The sequence below is a fragment of the Phascolarctos cinereus genome, unplaced genomic scaffold (genome assembly GCF_003287225.1).
Source record: "Phascolarctos cinereus isolate Bilbo 61053 unplaced genomic scaffold, phaCin_HiC Scaffold_726;HRSCAF=1367, whole genome shotgun sequence".
Lineage (NCBI taxonomy): Eukaryota > Metazoa > Chordata > Mammalia > Diprotodontia > Phascolarctidae > Phascolarctos > Phascolarctos cinereus.
In genome coordinates, this window is record NW_027556098.1 from 214,261,664 (window position 1) to 214,282,498 (window position 20,835).

Consider the following 20,835-nt stretch of genomic DNA (forward strand, 5'->3'; position numbering starts at 1 on the left):
AGTTATTTTCCAATGGGAGGCAAGTAATAAAAGAATACTACATTTAAGCATGGAGACTGTTACATCACAAAAGTCTCTTCCTTCACCAAACTGGGAAATGTTAAGTCCATGTCTGCGATAACTACAGCATGATTGCTATTATGAAGAAAAAGAATAGGGGCAGCTAGGTGGTGCAGTGGATAGAGCATCAGCCCTGGATTCAGGAGGACCTGAGTTCAAATCCGGCCTCAGACACATAACACTTACTAGCTGTGTAACCCTGGGCAAGTCACTTAACCCCACTGTCTAGAAAAAAAAAAAAAAGAAAAGATACTGAGTGAAGTGAGCAGAACCAGGAGAACGTTATAAACAGTAATAGTCACGTTGTGCGATGACTAACATTGATAGACTTAGCCATTCTCAGCAATGCAAGGATCTAAGACATCTCCAAAGGCCTTATGATGGAAAATGCTATCCACATCCAAAGAAAGAACTATGGAGTTTGAATGCAAATCGAAGCATACTATTTGCTATTTTTTTTCTTCTGTTTTGTTTTGTTTCCTCTTTCTGGTGGTTCTGCCTATTGGTTCTAATTCTTCCTTACAACATCACTATGAAAATGTGTTAAATAGGAATGTATATGTACAGCCTATATCAGATTGTGCGCTGTCTTGGGGAGGGAGTAAAAATTTAAAACTCAAAAGCTTATAGAAGTGATTGTTGATAAATCAAAATAAATTAATAAAAAATTTTTAAAAAAGAATAACTGACATTTATATAAGCACTTTAAAACTCTGCAAAGTCCTTTACAGAAAGTATCTCTTCTAACCCTCACCATGGCCCTGAGAGGGAGGTGCTCTTATTATTCTACTTTGCAGATGAGAAAACTGAGGCTGATACAGATTAAGTGATCTGCCAGGGTGAAGTAGCTAAGAAGTGTCTAAGACAGGATTTGAATCCAGAGCTTCTAGTGTCATTGGATCACAGAATACATGGTGGGGAAACAGAAAGAATAAGGTGTAATAAGATTGGAAGGGTGGTTATGAAGGTTATGAAGGACTTTAAAACACAAACAGGATTTTATATTTGATCCTGAAGATAATAAGCAGCCAATGGTGTTTATTGATTATAGAGACAAAGTGATCAGATTTGCACTTCCTGAAAATCAACTTAATAGCTGAGTCAAGGATGGATCAGAATGGGGAAGAGATCTGAGGCAGGAGACCAACCAACAGATGATTGCAATGGTCTTAAAGGGATGAAGATCTGCACCAAGGTGGTTTCAGTGTGACAGGAAAGAAGGGGGAGTATGCCAGGGGTGTTAACAAGGTGAAGATGACAGGATCTGACCACTGAGTGGACACGGAGTATGAAGAGTAAAGGATGATACCTAGGTTACAAGCCTGGGTGACTGGGAAGATGGTGGTACCTTTCACATTAATAGGCAAGATCATAAGGGTGGGATATTTTAGAGGAGAAAATGAGTTCAGTTTTGGATAGGTTAGGTTTAGGATATCTATGGAATACCAGGCCTAATAAACAGTCAGAAATCCAAGGGAGGTTAGGAATGGAGAAGTGGATTTGAGAATCATTTACATAAAGATGATAAATGAAACCGTGAGAGTTGATGAGATCACCAGGTGAAATAGTTCAGAGGGAGATGAGGGTCCAGGACAGCCTTGGGAAGATCCTACAGTTAGTGATCATGACACAGATGAAGATGCAGTAAGGAGATAGAAAAGTGATCAGAGAGGTAGGAGGAGAACTGGAAGAAAGGAGCACCACAAAATTCCAGAGAAAAGAGAATCAAGGAGAAGAGAATGATCAATAGTGTCAAAGGCTGCAGAGAGGTCAAAAGGAAGAGGATTGAGAAAAGGTCATTAGATTTAGCAATTAATGAATCGTTGGTAACTTTGGAGAGAGCAGTTTGGGTTGAACAATGAGGTCAGAAGCTAGACTGCAGAGGAAATAAGAGAGAGGAAAGGAATTGGAGGTATCTCTTGTAGACAGCCTTCTCAAGGAGTTTAGCCACCAAGGGGGAAGAAAGATATAGGAGAAGAGTTAGCAGGGGTGGATGGATCAAGTGAGGGTTTCTTGAGAATGGAAGAGAGAGACATGGGCTTATTTGCAGGCAGTAAAAATGCAGCCAGTAGATAGGAAGGGATTGAAAACTAATTAGAGAGTAGGGATGATAGAGGGGCAATCTTCTGGGGAAGACAGGATGGAATGGGCTCACACGCAAGTAGAGGGGTTTACCTTGGCAAAGAGAAGGGCTATGTCTTCAAATGAAACAAGTGAAGGAGGAGGTAACAGCAGAGGGCATCTGGGGGATGGGTGATGAGGATAGGAGCAGAGGAAGATCCTACTGAACAGTCTTAATTTTTTCAGTGAAATATGAGGCAAGGTTCTCAGCAGAGAGGGTGAGGGTAAGAAGAACTCTAGGAGGTTTAAAGGGGGAAGAAAAGGCTTAGAAAAGCCACTGTAATGAGTGGAATAGTGAATCAATTAGAGAGATGTAAAAGGAACGTTTTGCCCCAATGAGGGCCAGTTAAGATTATGTAACATAAACTAGTAGTGGCTGCAGTCAAGAGTTTCATGATTTTCTCCAGCTTTGTTCAACAATGTGTATGTAGAAACAAAGTTGGGGGGGGGGCGGTAATCCAAGGCTGACAACTTGGCAAGGCAAGATTTTCAACAGGATAAAGGGGCAAGGGCTTTCAGAGAAGATGACAGTATAAAGTTGAACTGGTTCATCAAGAGGTCACAATGGGGAAGGAAAGAAAGTATAGCCCGTGCAGAGGTGATGGCCTGGGAAAGAAGGGGGTGGAGGGATAGGATGTCAAAGTGAGGATGAAAAGCAAGGTTTGGGATCAAGAGGGAGAGGGGGGAATGACAAAAGTTTATGATCAGATAAAGGAATTTCAGAGGTCATCAACATAGATGTGCAACACTTGCAGGTGTTGGAAAGATCAAGGGTATGGACAACCCTTGATGATGGAGTAAAGGCCAGCTAGTCTTACATATTTAATACATTTTCCAAATAACTCTATCATAGCAATGTTTCTGTCAGTGTTTTTCCACTATAAAATCTCTACCTTTAAATTGAGGTAATCCCCTACATATATAATCAAATAAGTAAATTTAAAGAATTTGAAGTTCCTACGACCTCTTCCTTTCTATGCCAAGTTATTTTTCTTACATTTCATTAAATATGTATACAGTAAGCCATCAGTGGCTTTAAAATGCAGAGAAAATAGCTAATTGTTTTCTATAAATGACCCTGTTACAAGAGAAATGATCTTTCTATATTCAGTTTTTAATAAATTAAGAACAAAAAGCAAAAAAAAGATAGGGCAGCATCTAAAAGCAGCTCTTAATATTTTTTTGAAAGAAAAAGGCCAAAAAACTACCAAAAACACCAAACAAAACCTATGAATCAGACAGATAACAGGAACACCTCGTGTGATTTTAAAATGGTTGAGATCTAAATTCCTGAAAATAAGGATTTATAACGAAAACAGTGACAGAAACATAAGACCGCTATAATACAGGTATTATGAAAATGTCTCCTCTGTTCAAAACCTACAATTCTCGAAATAAAAGAAGGATTTACATGATCACAAGAGTAGGACAGCTACAAGTAATCCACTAGCAACCATTGAATAAGTAGTAAGACTGTGGTGGTAGGGCTCAGTAAAATGAATAAAAAACACAGGGGTGCAATTTCATTGCAATTTAAACTAGTTATTTCAAATGCATGAGTGAATGTATTTGCAATTTGGATATACGTGCAGCACAGTTAATAGCTACCATGAAGAACAGTTGGAAGAGAGACATAGCAGTGTTGGTCTACAGAAATCTAAAGAAAAGTTACAATGAATAGAAGAAAATTAAATGTTAGTGTGAGGAAAAAGGCCTTCCCTCTTTTGAGGATTCACAGTAAGCTAAACAGATTGCCCTTTTCACATAGAAAAATAAAAAATTTAGGTGCCACCTTTTTTTTATTACAGCTACCTATGAATTTAAAAGAAATTCACTTTCCAATTAACTTGTAATTAAACAATTTAATTTTAACATATTACAAAGCAGATGATGAATTCAAAGCCCTTTTCTTTCCTCCTTTAATTGCCCTAATAACTTGTGATTCTTTACATCTCCTCTTCTTTCAAACTTCAACAATGACCTTTTTATATAGTGTCCGATGGCTGTAATTGCTAAGCCAAAAAACAATTACTGTCATAAATAAGAATGCACAATCCCTTAACACAACAACTCCAAACAAGCATAAGTTTCTAGAAACTTGTATAAACTCATAAAAAATGAGCAATAAAGAAAAACAAATTCTGAAATCTTTCTAAATGTTCTCTGCATTGAATAGGTTAAAAACTAGATAACCTCTGTGTGACCCTGGGCAAGTTACTTAACCCCAGCTGCCTCACCAAAAAGCCAAAAAAAAAAAAGAATTCCTGGAAGAGCTAAAAACACAAACAAAACAAAACAAAAAACTAGATAACCTGAGAGTTGATTTTCTAATTAAAGTGCTGGCATTATTTGAAAACATTTTCATTAACAAAAAAATGTACAAATCTTACTCCAGAAAAACTGAAAACTAACTAGTAATCTGTTTTTTAGGCATCTGTTGATACTGTGGAAAAGTCTAAGCCATCAGTCCACCACTAGAGAGATTACTAACTTAATAAAGTGAAATAAAGGTGATCTCAGTTTACATTCACATTTACAGGGGTCACAGAAAAGAAAAAAAGGGAAAACTAATCTCTTCTTCAGTACAGTGTACTTAACTATATTTTTTCCCTCTTCCTTCAGATGTGACCATTTTTTTTTCAAAGAGATCATCAATATTTCAGTAACAGATCCAGTGATGTAGAAATGAAACAGCACTCAGGTACCAGACATAGTAATTAAGAAAATGCATTTTAAAACATTATCTAAAAGCCCTACTTTCCAAATGGGAAAAAATTAATGAATTTTGTTTAAGTAGTATATTTATGAAATAATCTCTATAAAATAAATTGTTCATAGAATGTTTCTATGCTAAAGTGAAAAGCATTTATTGATAATATCAACAAAGCTATAATATCTCTTTTCAAAACAGCAGAAAATATGAAAATGTTGTGGAACATTAAAATATTCTATATTTCATACATAATACTAATTAACACATAAGCACTAGTGAAAAAAATTATAGCCCTGGACTGTCTCACTTATGAAAAGCTGCATTCTGATTGACTTTCAGAACCCATTTGTGCTTCAGCCAGTGAAGCAACATGTTGGTCACAGAAAGTATGGTTTTTATTATGTAAACAAAACAGACTCCTTTTGGTGAAACTGGCTTTTTTTTAAAGAAAATATCTGCCATTTAGCAGTTTGCTAAAAGATAATTTTTCTAGCATAATTTTGGAGTTCAGCATGTCAGAAATTATTACATCAGAAGCAACAATTAGCCTAGAACATAATAATGAAGTTTTAATCAAGTCATTAGTAAGTGTAAGACCTCATAATGACTGCCTATTTTATCATTACTATATAGGAATATACAAAAGCTTACAAAATTTCATTCAAATAGTATTATTTAAATAAAAAGATTACCTTTGTGTTTGTTCAGAAGCTGGCAACCCTCATAGTATCTGCCTGATGAAGTAGTAATCCAGGAACTATTAAGAGGGCCATACACAGCAGCAAAATTAAATTCCTTTTGACCATCCCACCAACCTTTATCCTTAGCATGTTCTCTCATTTTTGGATGCTCTCTGTCAATCTTGGTTGTTATAGAGAGTTGATTGGAAATATTACGAACTCCCTCTGTTATTAAAGAGGAAGAACAAAAATTATACAGAGCCAGATAGATCAGCAAGCTTTTCTTAAGCAGCTACTATGTGCACTTTGCTAGGCACTAGGGACATAAAAGGACATAAAAGGAATGGTTCCTGCCCTCAAGGAGCTTATACTGTATAGGAAGAAACACCACATACATAAAAAAAATACAGAGTAGATACAAAGGAATTTTCAGTGTGAGGCACTAGCAGCTGAGGGCATCATGAAAGGCCTCATGGTAGAAGATGGCACAAGCTAACCGATGAGGAGATATCATGCCTTCCAGACAGGGAGAGACAGCCTATGCAAAGACATGGAAAAGGATAATAGAAGTTCCAAAGAGTGAGGGAAGGAGAACAGTCAGGCTGTGAAGAGTTTTCAATGCTAAACAGAACAGTTTGTATTTGAACTTAGAGAAAAGAGCTAAGAGAGCTTTTGGAGCAGGGGAGGAGCATGGTCAAGCTTGTGTTTTAAGAATCTTACAGGTTAGCTAAGTGGCGCAGTGGATAGAGCACCGGCCCTGAAGTCAGGAGGACCTGAGTTCAAATCCGGCCTCAGACCAAACACTTGACACTTACTAGCTGTGTGACCCTGGGCAAGTCACTTAACCCCAAAAGCCTAAAAAAAAAAACCATAAAAAATAAATTAAAAAAAAAAAAGAATCTTGCACTGGCATAAGTGTAGAGGATGGTCTGGAGGACAGAGATACTTTAGACAAGAAGACCAATTAGGAGGCTTTTGCAAGAGGTGATGAAGGCCTGAATAAATGTGTGCTAAACTGAATTGAGTTTTGTGAATTGTTTCTTATGATTTACTTTTACTCACAGAAACGTAGAACCTTTAAAAAAAATGCTAAGTAGACAATTTAAAGAACAAAATCATCTACTGAAATCTATTATTGGAAAGGCCAGTGAAAATTTTATCTAAAGAGATAAAAATGACAATGGCTAGCATTTAAGGTTTGCACTTTAAGGTTTGCAAAATGTTTATATACATTATCTCATTTGATTCTTATAACAACCCTGTGAGATAGGTGTTATTATTATCCCCATTTTCCAGAAGAAGAAACTGAGATCCAGAGAGATTAAGTGATTTGCCTATCACATGGATAATAAGCATCTGAGGCAAGATTTTAACTCATCTTTTTGACCCCTAGTCCTATGTTTTAACCACTGAGTCACCTAGCTGCCTGACTTCCTAACTGTGTGAACCTGGGCAGGTCACTCAACCTCTTTGGCCTCCTTTTTTTTTAATCTATGAAATAAGGGGGGGGTCTGATGTGATGATCTCTAAGAACCTTTTAAAAATCTAAACCCATGATTCTAGGCTCTTTGGATGTAATGTTTCTATCACTCATTGTGGAACAGTTATAGATAGTACTGTACCATTTTGTATTATTATTTAACGTTGTCCTCTGTGTCTGCCTTGCCTTCCCAATGAGACTAGAAGGTGTTTGAGAGATGCAACTGTGTCTAACAATTCTTTTCCATCATCCAGAGTGCCTGCTAAGCACACAGCAGATATGTATTTCACTCAACATCCATCTATCACCTAAAAGGAATAAAACTAATGCAAAGCATTCTCAAAAAATTGAATTAGATTTCTTAAAATAATGACTAGTTTTTATATTTTAATGTACACATATAAAAGCCTTTCATCTAATCTAATTACCTAGGATGGTCAAATGCTCAAACAGCTACTCTCCAAGCCCACACCTCTATATTTCAGCCCCGAGTGACAGAGGGGAAGAACAATAAAATATAATAAACAAAAAAGGACAAACGGGCTACCTACTAAAAATTAGAGATATTTCACATTGACCAAGTGAGGAAATTGCATTTCACATTAGCCAAGTAAGGAAAAATAACCAGAGGGAGTTCATTTCTCTGTCTTTTCCAAACCATTCTCACATTACATCAGATTTATGTCTTAGACAAATGAACACCTTTCAGCCCTGAGGAGTAATCCAGTAAAGTGTGAGAAATTGGGAGTATTTAATGTATTATAAAATGAATTCAATAATATGTTGTCCATACCTTCTACTTTTTCTGCTGCCCAATATTGTCCTATGGTCTCGAGAATCCATGCTTCATGCCGATCAGCTATCAGAAAACTATTGTGATAGCTAAATACCATACTCTCCGAACAATTTCCACCCTGTCCATATTTTTCTAGTAAATCAACAATGACACTGACTGCTTTTTCAGCTGTATCAGCTCTTTCAAGTCCAAGCCTAAAATAAAATGTAATAAGTTTTTGTAAAATATTTGCATTTTTAAAAAAATTGTTGTTCATAAGATATCATCTATTAATTTCAACATAACATTCCTTTAAAAATAACAACCAGGCTGACAAGTATTGTTAAACTTATCCTCTATGACATTTGTAACTCTTAGTATTTCATCTTTCTGTTCTGTGGTATTTTAGCCAAAACATTATGTTTTCACTCACTAAGAGTAATATAACAAATATCAGAACATTTTGAAACAGTATGGCATTATAATTTAAAAAGTAAAATTAAGTTCTACAAAATATGGTTTATTTGGTTTTATTTCCTACTAAACCCACAAGTATATCTGATAACCTGACAAGGTCCATGCCAAGTAAGGCCTCTTCATCGCATACTGCTTCTCTTCCCCATACAGCTTCATTGCCAATGCAAACTCCATGTTCATTGGCTCCCATTTCTGCACCCCATAACCAAGATGGCCGACTTAGTATAACAGCATGTGTTTCTTTCACTTGTTCAATTTGTATATAGGTACACTATAAAGAAATTTATAGTTAAAAAAAACTGTTAATGATTCAATGAAAGTTGGAATTCAATAGTTTTACAGTCAAAACTATTACAAAACTGTTATAAAAGTAACAAAAACCACTGGACAGATGTCAACAATAACTAAAACATTACAAAATATATTCAAAACTGCCCTAAAAAATGAACCAACATACCACGTGAAAACAATCTAAAACACAATATTCTTTTTAAATGAACCAATAAAAAAAGTTTGCAACATACAACCAAAAAGAAAAAACCTGCAATATCAACTTTTAAACATAAGCCCCATATAAAAACATGTAGCATGCAATGTTAAGGTTCCATTAATTACTCTACACATTACATCAAATAAGATCACAATATTTATATTTATTACATCTTAATGGTTAGGAAATAACTGGTTACTGACTGGGACATAATTTTTGAATCAGATACATATATATATACATATATATACGTATATATACATATATACATATGTGTATATATATATATAGTCGAAGAATTGGCTTATTAGAGAAAAAAAATCAAAATCAATACTAAGTAAGAAGAAATTAAAATCAGAAGATATAGCAACTTAACTAAAACGACTCAAACTTGTCCCATTTAAGTAAACTATTGATTCAGAAAAAAAATTGTTTAAAAGGATGGACATCATTTCCTAAGGAAGTTTAACTTACATAAACCAATCACCATAACAAGAAGACCAAAAGTGCCTCAAAACTGCCTCAGAGTATAAATATTTAATCTCCCTTCCAAAAAGAAAGAAGTGACAGCCAAGGCAACAGCAACTTTAGAATATTAACTCATTTGTAAAATCTTAATGAAGAAGGTAGAAAATTATAAACCATATTGTCTCTTAACAGCAAGAAGCGGAAGACAATAAACAAGTGAACAGTAGAAAAGATCTATTAACATCACTGTTGAAAACTATTTTTTCCCATTAAGGATAATACTGCCACAATATCTGGACTCTAACATTACAATCCCTAAAATGCTTTGTGAAATATTACAAATGGCACAACAGAAAAGAAAGATATGAAGAGCAATCAGGCTAGAATAAATGAGGAAATATACGTGAAGATGTTACAACCATAAGAGTGTTGAAAGACAAAGTCTCAAAATACCTGAAAGAGGAGAATACCAAAACCTTGGGTGGGAAAAATCATATATTTTACTACTGAAAAAAGGGAATCAAGAAAACACCAATAGAAAAAGAAGAAGAAAATATCCATAACTACCAATTCATATGCCTACATTCCCATTGCTATAAATTTTTTATGAGAATAACCTACATAATTATCAAGGGCGTACTTCATCAAGGAATTAGAAGAGAACATTAGAAAGGCAGAATTAGAAAGAAAGGCAGACCACACTTGACTGACTTAAAGATTCAGAGAATATAAAATGTTACTTTACTTAATGTTTGTTGACTACAAAAAAGAATGTGATTCAGTTCAGCAAAATGACATCTCCTTCAACAAAGCATCTCTCACACGTACGTAAAAGTCATACGAGATTTCTTAAAAGATGCTACAGATATAACTTTAGTTGATTATCCACTGATTATAAGTATAAAGTAAGGCATAAAACTAGATAGTCATGGAGAATGTCCAGGGCCAAGTTGAAATGAGAGATTCTTTATTGATGAGAGGTCCTCCAGATGTGCCTGTTTGGGGATGATATTATGCTGCTTGTATCAAATCCTGTAATATTGTTATGACTCCTAAATGAAATCAATAACAACAAAGATTTTAGCCTAACTATCCACATAGGAAAAGCCAAGTGGAAAAAAGTATGCCTGTTGTCCAGACTATGACAGACAGTTGTACAGACTGTATAGTTGTTCCATCAACATATATATCTTTGTAGACAATGAACTGGGCCCAGAACTAAATGGGAGGTGAGGTCAGATTGTATTTGAAAAACTATATGGTATTTTAATTATCTTAAACTTCTCCCTGAAACAAAGGTCCACCTTTTCAGTACCCGTATTTTTCTGGTGATGTCATATGAATACAAATCTTACAATACTGGTTTCCGAAGTTTTCAAACTGTGGGTAACTCAAAGGACAATGGAAAGACACATGATGAGCATGAAAAGGTTTTATCGCATCATCTTACCATTTGCTCCATTCTAATTTTTAAGGAAGTATTTTCTTCAGTGAACTTTTGGACTTCCTTTTCTATGTGGCCAATTCTGCTTTTCAAAGCATTCTTCTCCTCTTTGGCTTTTTGGACCTCTTTTGCCATTTGGGTTAGGCTATTTCTTAAGGTGTTATTTTCTTCAGTATTTTTTTGGGTGTCCTTTAGCAAGCTGCTGACTTGTTTTTCATGATTTTCTTGCATTACTCTCATTTCTCTTTCCAATTTTTCCTCTACTTCTCTTACTTGCTTTTCAAGATCCTTTTTGAGCTCTTCCATGGCCTAGGACTGATACATATTTTTCCTGGAGGCTTTGGAGTAGGAGCTTTGATCATGTTGTCTTCTGGTTGTATGTTTTGATCTTCTTTGGCACTAAAGTAAGATTCTGTGGTCTAACTTTTTTGCGCAGTTTGCTCATGATCCCAGACAATTATTTGACTTTTAAGCTCTTTATTTAGGTAGGGGTCTGCTTCCAGTGTGGAGAATGTACTGTCCCAAGCTTCAGGGGTTTTGTGTAGCTGTTTTCAGAGATACTGTTAGGGACCTGTAAATTTTCAGTTCTTCCAAGGTGGTATAATCAAAGGCAAGGTGTTTATTCCTTCCCTGGCCTGTGCTCTGGTCTATGAGTGACCACAGGCACTCTTTTCTGCCTTGGAACTGTGAGGAGGATTCGCTCTGCACCACCACTACAAGCTCCACCAGTGGTCCTCCTCACCCCAGGACCTCCACCCAGAATTGTGACTCAGATCCAAGCATGGGCAAAGCACAAGAATCCTACCTCAGCACCAGCAAAGAGATCCCTGCAATCCCCCTAATCTGCTGCTCATTCAGTCTGTGGGCCTAGAGCTCCAGAAGCAGCCACCCACCCAGGGCTGCACCAAGACTGGGGCCCTACTGAACTTGAAATATGTTTCACTCTTTCTTTTTGTGGGTTCTGCTGCTCTAGAATTTGTTTAGAGCCATTTTTCACAGGTATTTAGAAGGGCCTGGGGGAGAGCTCAAACAAGTCACTGCTTTTACTCTGCCATCTTGGCTCACTCACATTATATTACCAATAAAATACATAAGAGATGTAACATGAAACAAACTATCAGAGAGATAGATAACCAGAAAAGAACAAGTCACTCAGAAAGTGTGAGGGATAATCAATGAATAGTCCATGTGAACTCAGTAGTACTCACATATTGTCAAGAGATCTAGAAAAAGGCTACAAAAGATATTGGGCAACCTCCCAGGGAGGATTTACTAGACACGGACGAAGCCTGGATGTACAACCTGCATCCTTGGAGGGGGCTTCCACGTTGACGAGACAACAGATTCATCAAAACACTAAAGTAATTTTCAACTAATTCTATATGAATAGACGCAATAAGAAGCATCATACATCATAAAGATCCCCACATTTGGAAACAGAGAACCTGCTTTCAAATCTTAGCTTGGCCACTTACTATCTATGTTACTTAGGGAGAAACTTTGCTGGGTTGGTTTCCTCATCTGTAAAATTAGAGGGTTGGGTTAGAAGGTCTCCACTAGATGACTTCTAAGATCCCTTCTAGATCTATGGTACTATGACAGTGACATCATTAGGTCTACTTACCCTTCTTTGATGTCTGGGAAAAGCAAGATTATATTATAAGATTTTTCAATCCTTATCTTTCTTGAATCAATTCAATTTGACAAACAATTTACTAAGCTCCTACTAGCTGTAGAGCACTACGCTAGACACTATATGAGATCTAAAACAAAAAGTAATGGTCCTTGCCCTCATTTAGTTTATAATCTATAAGGAAAAAGCAACATATACATAAAAGCTATAATCCAAACAGAACATAAATTAATTTTTAATTGAAAATTTTTTTTGCTATTCTGAACTTGATAAATACCACCAAATATAAACATTTCCACATACAAAGAACAACGTACTGTATATAAAACTGCACATCTCTTTTTATAGCTTGTATTTTTTAAAAGTACATAATAAAGTCAATAAGGATAAGTGAATTTTTAAAAAAGTATTTTGCAAAGACAGAGATAGGAGGGAGAGCTCCAGGAAGACTTCATGGAGAATACAGCATTTGGGCTTAAAACATAAAAAAGACTTCAACAACTTGAGATGGAACAGAGGACACTATAGGCATATGGAACAACAGGGAGAGAGGGAGGGAAATGCAAGATTTGTATAGGATAATGGGTTTCCCAATTTGGCTAGAATATAAAGTTACATACTAAAGAGTAATGTGAGATAAAGCTTGAAAAAGAAGAACACAACAGACCATGGTAGGCCTTAAATGCAAGGATAAACAGTAAGGTGCAGTAGACAGAACACCAGGCCTGGATTCAAGAAGACCTGAGTTCAAATGTGACCTTAGACACTAACTAGCTGTGTAATCCTGTTTGCCTCAGTTTCCTCATCTGTAAAACAAACTGGGGAAGGAAATGGCAAACCAAATGGGGTCAAGAAGAGTCAAACACAACTGAAAACGACTAAACAACAATAAGCACACAGACACTGAAGAGTTTTAAGCAAAGAAGTTACATGCGAGTGACAGTAGAATACAAGATCCCAAAGGGTAGGGACTATCTCATTTTTTGTCATTGTATCCCTAATCTCTCGTATGGTATTTTGTAAAAAGAAAGTAATTAATAAAGCCTTACTGAATTGATGTGAACCAAATATTACAAAAGTGTATCTATTTTTACTGGATTTTTTCATACTCAATTTCTTGAATTTTTAACTTACCTATCCCCTGGAATAATATCTTACTCACAAAAAAGCTATTCACAGTTCTTAAAAATGGCATATTGAACAAAACATTTTACTTAACCTCAAGTTTTTTTCCATGGCTATGAAATGAAGCAGGAAAATAAATTATTTCTTGTACTTCATCAAAAAGTCTATCTGAATTTTTTCCAAAAATAATCCTATTGCCAATTGTTGCAGGAGGCAAGGCCACAAATGTGTCACAAGAAGTAGGTTCCATGTTTCTTGAGCCAATCCTTAAAAAAAAAAAAAGTAAAAAATTATTAGAGGAAGGAATGTAATTTGGAAAATAAATCAAACAAGGAGTTTTATTTGAGGATCAAGAGCTACTATTACATTACGTAAAGTTCAAATTTTCTGCACTATTTGAAGGGCCTGTGACTGTTAGTGTCACATATGCAAACTGTGATCCTTCTATGACTTGAAAGAGTCTTTAAGAGTCTGTAGACAAAAAAATCCATCACCCTGCAGTGAACCTGGGGGAAAGCCACTCAACACTTCAGCTGGCCCTCAGGTGACAGACATGCAGTTTGCCTCTACTTTAAATCTTGCTAGCCTGGTAAGCCCTTCTAAAACTTGTGTTCCAATCATAGCCTTTAGGAATTCACCTCCACTCCACAATCAAGCAATGGGACAGAATTTTAGTGGAACAAAAAAGTTCCTAAGAACTTTTAAATTACATGTACTGTATCACACCCTCTCCTGTTTGAATGTGGGCTCCCAAAGGCTATGCTACTGGAATAAAAGCTCCGACGGTCCCATTACAAGTCTGAAAGACTTCACTATACAAAGAATGATGACAGACTCCACAGTGGTGGTCTAAAAACCAGCCTAGCCAAGTCTTGAAAGGCCAATCCCAGGGAACTCATAGGGCTCATGAAGGTCCTCTCCTATGGTGGGGAGCAAGTAATTATACACATTAGTGGAAAGAATACCTATATGAAATCATGGATTCTTGAAGTATGAATTATATGGATCAAAGAAAATTGTATAGGATACGCACCATTTTATTTGTAATAATACTTTAAAATATATATATATATATATATACATACATCAAATATAAATGCATATGTATAATTTATAAATCTTAAGTAAATCTTTGTCTTTGGATTCAGAAAATAATTTTGAATAGTAATATAAGGCAGACTAGATCTAAATTTTATACCAGACTCATTTATACCAATCAAATGAGATATTTGTAAAGTACTTTGCAATAAATGCTAGCGAGTATTATTGTTATTACTGTACCAGCAAATCCAAAAAATTATGTCAAAGTTTACAAAAATTCTCAACTATTTAAATTCTCAGTTGTCTAAAACTGTCCATTGAGCATTTCAGGATGTCCCATCAAATTCAACATATCCAAGAGAAAATTTTTAATCTTTTCCCCAAAAAGTATAAATTTCGAAAACTTGTATTTCTTAATGATCTTGTGAGTCATGACCCAGATGGGGTGCTTGAATGCTTGTACTGGGACCCAATTCCAAGACCATATTTCTCCCTAGCTCCAGGAACACTATCTCTGGCAGTTTCTCCCCAGCCCAAGGACACTATGCCTACCAATTACTTATGAGTGGGCCTCAGCAACACACTTATCTCTCTCCCTGGTGCAGTTACATACCGAACCTGTAGGAATTATTAATTTAAACTGGCTTTGTACTGGGTCATAAAGATATCTGTACCCACTGGACTATCTGTACCAATCCCTACCTCATTATTTGCCTCCTGGACTCCTCATTATGTGTATTCTAGACTTAAGACATATGTATACTCCCTACATCTATCTTGTCATTGATTGGTGGCAGACTGGGCAACCCTCAATCGATGCTGACTGCTAGTTAACTTAGTGACACAGCAGACCTAAAACCACACCTCCATGTGCCCCCCCCTTAGGTTTTTCCTGGTGAATTCTGGGTAAAACATCTGCACAGTAGATACAAAAAGTACATGTTCCTTGAAGAACTGACCACTCCTTAACCACTCCCTAAACCCAACCTGAATCACCTAGTTAGCATATTTGGCATATGTTTTACTATAGCTTATCCTATATAAACTTTAGCTGAACCGCTCTCTAAGGTCACAGGTTCCTTAAGAACTTTTGCCCGCTGAAAAGCATAACAATAAATCTTTGCCAACTTGACTTAAAGAATGCTTGAGTCTGTGAATTCATTCCAGACAACCCTGTCCCGTACTCTGATCCCTGAGGGATCTCTGAACCCCTCAGAGCAAAACAACCCCCCCAAAGCTTAAGAAGTACTGAGGGAGTCCCAAGTGGAAAAAGTTTAAGAAATCCTGATCTAAATAAACTCACAATGTTCTATTCTTCAATTTCTAATTTTCCTTCTAGTAGCCATGTTATTTTTATAATTCATCATTACTTTCAAATATCTTGTATTTCCCTCATTTTATAATCCTATAAACACCATAAAGGCAATGTACATTTGATAAATAATATTATATGCACAATATTACATACATTATAGCACTAATGCATTAGTATACTAGCACTGTGAAGAGAAATCCAGGGAAAGGCCTAGTACACTGGTGGGACCTCCTATAGTGAACTTATGGAAAGACATTGACAAGAGTCACACAGCAACTGGGCAGACACAGATAGCTAGCAATCTGCAGATCACCAACACATTGGGAATATCACAGGTCCATTTGAGTGAATTTTTAAAGGCCTAAACAAGGACCATGAGCTTTGTGACTATGGCTATAGAAAAAAGAACATAGGAAATTCCAGGCTCACCACCTGCTATGTGACATTCAGGAAGCTCCTGCCCCTCTTTACACCTTAGTTTGTAAGAGAGTAATATCTAAGGTCCTTTCTATCTAAATTCTGTGCATTTAATTCTTCTCTTTCCCCTTTTCCACCAACTGGTGGAAGCCTCATTTCTGCTCTTCCCACCTTGACCCTAGCCTGGTTCCTTTCCCATTCCTTCTTTGTACTGGCACTCACAGATGACTGCTTACTTATCGAGACACCTCTCTAGTCCTAGCTGCCCTTTTTCTTATACCCTCAACTCACTGGTCATGGAGCAACAGTCAAATTACTCCTAATTTTCCACTGATACTTCCAGACTCCCCCTCTACCACCATCACTTAGCAACCTCTACTCTTCCGAAACTCCTATTATACAAATTCATCACCCAATCAGATCCTTCTGGTCATTAACCACTGACCCCATCTTCCTCCTTTCTCAATGAGTTCAGGGCCAGGTTGTCTTTTTTTTCCATCCCAACTCCTGCCTTCATACTCAAAGACTGTAACATACATATTTATATTCCCTCAAATATTCTAATTTTCTAGTCTCTCAAGCTACTCATTTTCCATGACCTTCTCTTTCCACTCTACTTCAGCTACAAATTGATGGTCACAATCTTGATCTTGTCTTCATCCACAAATGCTCCAATTCCATGTTCATAAACTCCAAAATGCTTTTATCTAAACATAATCTTATCATTTTATCTTTCCCAATGCCTTACGCCCCCTAACCCTGTTCTCTGTACTCATCAGGCCCTCCAATCTCCTCTACTCCTCAAGATTTTCCTAAGTCTACAGCCTTCCTACCTTTCCAATCTTGACTCTTTGGTGACCCTTGCCCTTTGTTTTATAGCCAATCAAACCTTGCAAAACCCCCACTCTAAATTACTTCCCACCATTCTCTTCTTTCACTCCTACTCAAGTGCTTGCTGCAAAAAAAATAAAACTGTAAGAAGTCACAAAGCATGCTGATCAGGTCCATTATAAATTTATTTCACCTACTCTCAAATGGGCCCTGACAGCAAGACAAGCCTACAACTTCCTAACCGATTTCTTATCCCACTCAGCATAGCAACTGTTCCAAACTTTCTCGTTTCTCCTCAAACCTTTGGTGTACTGAGGAAGGTGTGATTTTCTGAGCGGATGAGATTTTTTCAGGATTATAAATTTCTGGAGACTACGATGAGAGGGAAGGGCGGTTGGGGACAGAGACACAAGCATTTATTAAGCACCTACTGTGTGCCAGAACTAAGCACTTTACATGTACTATCTCAGTTGGGCCTCATAACAATCCTGGCAGGTGGGTGCTATTATTATCCCCATTTTATGGATGAGGAAACTAATGCAGGCAGAGGTGGAGTGACTGGCCCAAGGTCACACTGTCTCAAGCTGGATTCTTCTTAACTAGAGGCTCAGCCCAGCATGTCTTCCTTAACGTCACCCTTCGCCTTCTCCAATTAGAGGGAGGAAGAGGCAGCAGGGACTGAGAAAAGAGGTCTCGACCTGCAGGGCTCGCTTTGGGGGCCGGGAGGATCCCTCCCTCAACCCTGTCGGTCCACCCGTGACCATTAAACACTCGCGTCCCCTTCTCCCCAACCTCCCCAGCCTCCCCAGGCCCCGCACGCCCCCTGCCCGGCCCCCTGCCCGGCCCTCACCTGGGCCAGGGGCTCACTGGAGGCTGTGACGAGGGGCGGGGCGCCACACACTCTGAAAAGGAGAGGCGACGGATGGAGAAAGAGCGTGGGGGTGTCAGTTACCGGGTCAGGTTAAGGGGAGGAAAGTTCGGTGGGGCGGAAGCCGTGCCCTCCGACCCCGGAAGTTACCTTTGAGCATCGGAGCAGTTCCGGTTCGATAGTGGAAGGTTGTTGACGTCAGGAGCTGCTCGGTCTCGGCGTCTAGCTCAAACATGGGGAAATCATTCGCTAACTTCATGTGCAAGAAGGACTTCCATCCAGCGTCCAAGTCCAACATCAAGAAAGTAAGAGGGGCCGCGCAGAGGAAGCGCGGTGGGGCGGGCAGGGGACGGCATTCGAGCCGGCCAAAGGCGGGACCCTCCCCAGCCCTGGGCCGGCCAAGAGCGCCCCGCGATGCCGCCGCCCGGGAAGCGGGTCTGGAGACCCGGCGGAGGCTGCGCGGCCCGTCGGGGGTCTCGGGGAGCTCTTGATAATTCTCTCCTCGACCCCGTAAGTCGTGGAGATGCTGTTCTGCCTTCTGTGATTAATGATCAGTAGTTTACTGAAATGTTCTGGAACCTCTTTAGAGTGGTTTAATGACAGCCCGGGTTTTCAGTAGGGATCCTGAGCCTACGTATTAGTTTACTCCATCCGCAGAGAGGCTGATGGTACTTTTAATTGAGCCCAGGTCTAGACTACAGGTGCTTAAACGACTCATTATTGTGCCTCCTTGTTCTCCTAGTCCTCTGCCCCATCGTCTTCTGGAATAGATTTCTCCTGCCTGGAGGGGGTCAGGAACACTGTCCAGATCATTCAGGATTAATTTTAGGATTGCTAACATCCAGCAGGCTGAGCCCACCTCCTAACCTAGTCCAAGGTGCTTGTTGGATTTTTTTGTTTGTTTGTTTTGTTCTTTATTCCGTGCAGCTTTAGCTGGAGCAGTACAGGTAGCTTATGCTGAAAAGAGATCTAAATTGAAACAGGAACAGCATACAGAAATAATGCCACTGTTAGACTTAACATTTTGAGTAGAAGAGGCAACAATGTAATGGAAAAATCATTTGGGTTTATGTACCCCCAGATTTGAATGGGCATAGAAGGTTTTTCTCCGTGGGTTTCTAATTGACATTTCGAAGCCCCACAAAAATCACTCTGATACCCTTGTTCTTTAAGTTTTGGTTGCTGCGTACCCTACTCTACTGATTTCCTTTGATCATCGGTTTTCCTTTTTATAAATTAATGTTCTGTCTCTCTTCCTCATTTCCCTACCTTAAGAAATAGTACTCTTCCTTCAGGGACCATACTACCTCCTCCGTGAAGTAATCTCTTTTCTCTAGTCTCTTTGTATGCCAGGATCTAGAGTTTTGATTCTATTTAATGAGCAGTGATGAGCCAGTGAAGTTTTGTGAATAGGAAAGAGATATTGGAACAGTGCTTTAGAAAGATTACTCAGAATATGATGTGAAATATGATCTAAAATAGAAGAGACTGGAGCCAGGAAGAGTGGTGGGGAGGCTGAAGAGATTAGGGCCTTAACTAGAGTGGTTGTGCTGTCAGTTCATAGGGAAGCTACTAATGAAATGGAATGGGTATGATCAACAGGACTTGGTAGGTGATTAGACATTTAGAAAAAGGGAAGTCATGGATACCTGCAAAGATATGAGCCTGGATGATTGGGAGAATTGTTAGGGCTTCCTAATCTTGGCTTAAAGTGAACAATATTGAATGATTATAGGATTTAATAGGGCCTGTTGTGATAATTTTTAAATTTCTTAATTATTAGTTTTAATTACTAATTTTTGATACCTTTTTATTAAGTCTTTTTTATTTAGGGCCCAGGGTTGCCCCTTTTTGTTTAGGAGGTTACTTGGATGGCAGAAGCCTTTTCCCTTGGAATGTCAAAATTAACTAAAGGTCCTCTAAGATTCCTGAGATTAGAAACCTAGAGGGAGGTCTGAGAAATTTAACTTTATTTATTTATGGAAGGGTACCAACCTGATCTGACCCTGTAGCTACCTTTTTGTTTGTAAATAACCCTTCTGTATTACCCATTGTAAACATTGCCTCATAAGAATAAATATTGTAAGGTATAGTTTTTTGATATGCAGTTCACTTTAGTTCATAGGTAGACCCCCTAACTTGTTCCTGTGGATGTGGTGGGGGGGTGTTGGTAGGAGTTCCTCAAGAGGTTGTCTCCTCTTCCTCACGGATATATGATCAAAAATTATTCCATTGTCTCTCTGATGTAATTGAAAATTACATAAACTTTGTTAGAATCCTGATCAGATTTCAGAGTTATTTTCTGATCTCTGGACCTATGCTTAAACCTATTAAAGGCCTACTGAATGGTGTCATTCTTCACCAATAGTTACCCCTCATAAGAACTAAGTGGAAATATTATCTGCAAAATCTGGGCTTTGAGCGTTCTAGACTTGTGATTTCATTGCTAAAGGAAACTCCTGGTGAGGAAATTTCCTCTACCAAAGATCAGAACCTCCTTGGTAACTTAAAAATCTTAAGAGAACTGCCTAGGGCCACCAAGAGGTTAAGTGATTTGCTCTGCCAGTATGTATCTGCGACCTGTACCTGAACCCCATATCTTTGTAACTGGGGTCTGCCCTTTATCCACTATGAAAAGTTTCCTGTTATGCTATGCAAATCTGTTGTAGAATAAGGTTTTTCCCCCAAGTATTCCAAAAGATTGGTAATTTCATTATTATGGAAACTCCCACCAGCAGTGGAGATCACAACCCTTCCCTGTCATGGAACGAGTTGGCTGTGGCCAAAAAATATTTATTATTTGGTAGCCAACTTTCTGGTAAGACTCTCTCCAGACTTCACAAGGCTCATTCTCAGATAAATAAATAGTTTGTCACCCAGTACATATCTTTCTGCTG

General features: G+C 38.0%; 2 protein-coding genes across 3 annotated transcripts in view; one reads left to right on the plus strand and one right to left on the minus strand.

Moving 5' to 3' along the window:
- The window catches only part of SCRN3 (secernin 3), a 29,630-nt gene extending 11,570 nt beyond the window's left edge, over positions 1 to 18,060 (minus strand). The window contains exons 1-5 of one of the 2 annotated variants that reach the window (XM_020990999.2): positions 17,921 to 18,058; positions 13,561 to 13,732; positions 8,396 to 8,577; positions 7,848 to 8,044; positions 5,587 to 5,799 (exon numbers count right to left, since the gene is read on the minus strand). In XM_020990999.2, coding sequence (XP_020846658.1) covers positions 5,587 to 5,799; positions 7,848 to 8,044; positions 8,396 to 8,577; positions 13,561 to 13,716 — 748 coding nt within the window. In that variant the 5' untranslated portion in view covers positions 13,717 to 13,732; positions 17,921 to 18,058. Of the gene's footprint in view, positions 1 to 5,586; positions 5,800 to 7,847; positions 8,045 to 8,395; positions 8,578 to 13,560; positions 13,733 to 17,920 lie in introns of both variants that reach the window. The other variant, XM_078146968.1, reaches the window with a different exon arrangement.
- A 45-nt stretch (positions 18,061 to 18,105) lies between these two features.
- CIRSR (corepressor of RBPJ and splicing regulator) overlaps positions 18,106 to 20,835 on the plus strand; it is a 34,685-nt gene continuing 31,955 nt past the window's right edge. Inside the window, 1 exon segment of the mRNA XM_020991000.2 lies at positions 18,106 to 18,243. Within this exon segment, the coding sequence (XP_020846659.2) occupies positions 18,172 to 18,243 (72 nt within the window). The 5' untranslated portion in view covers positions 18,106 to 18,171.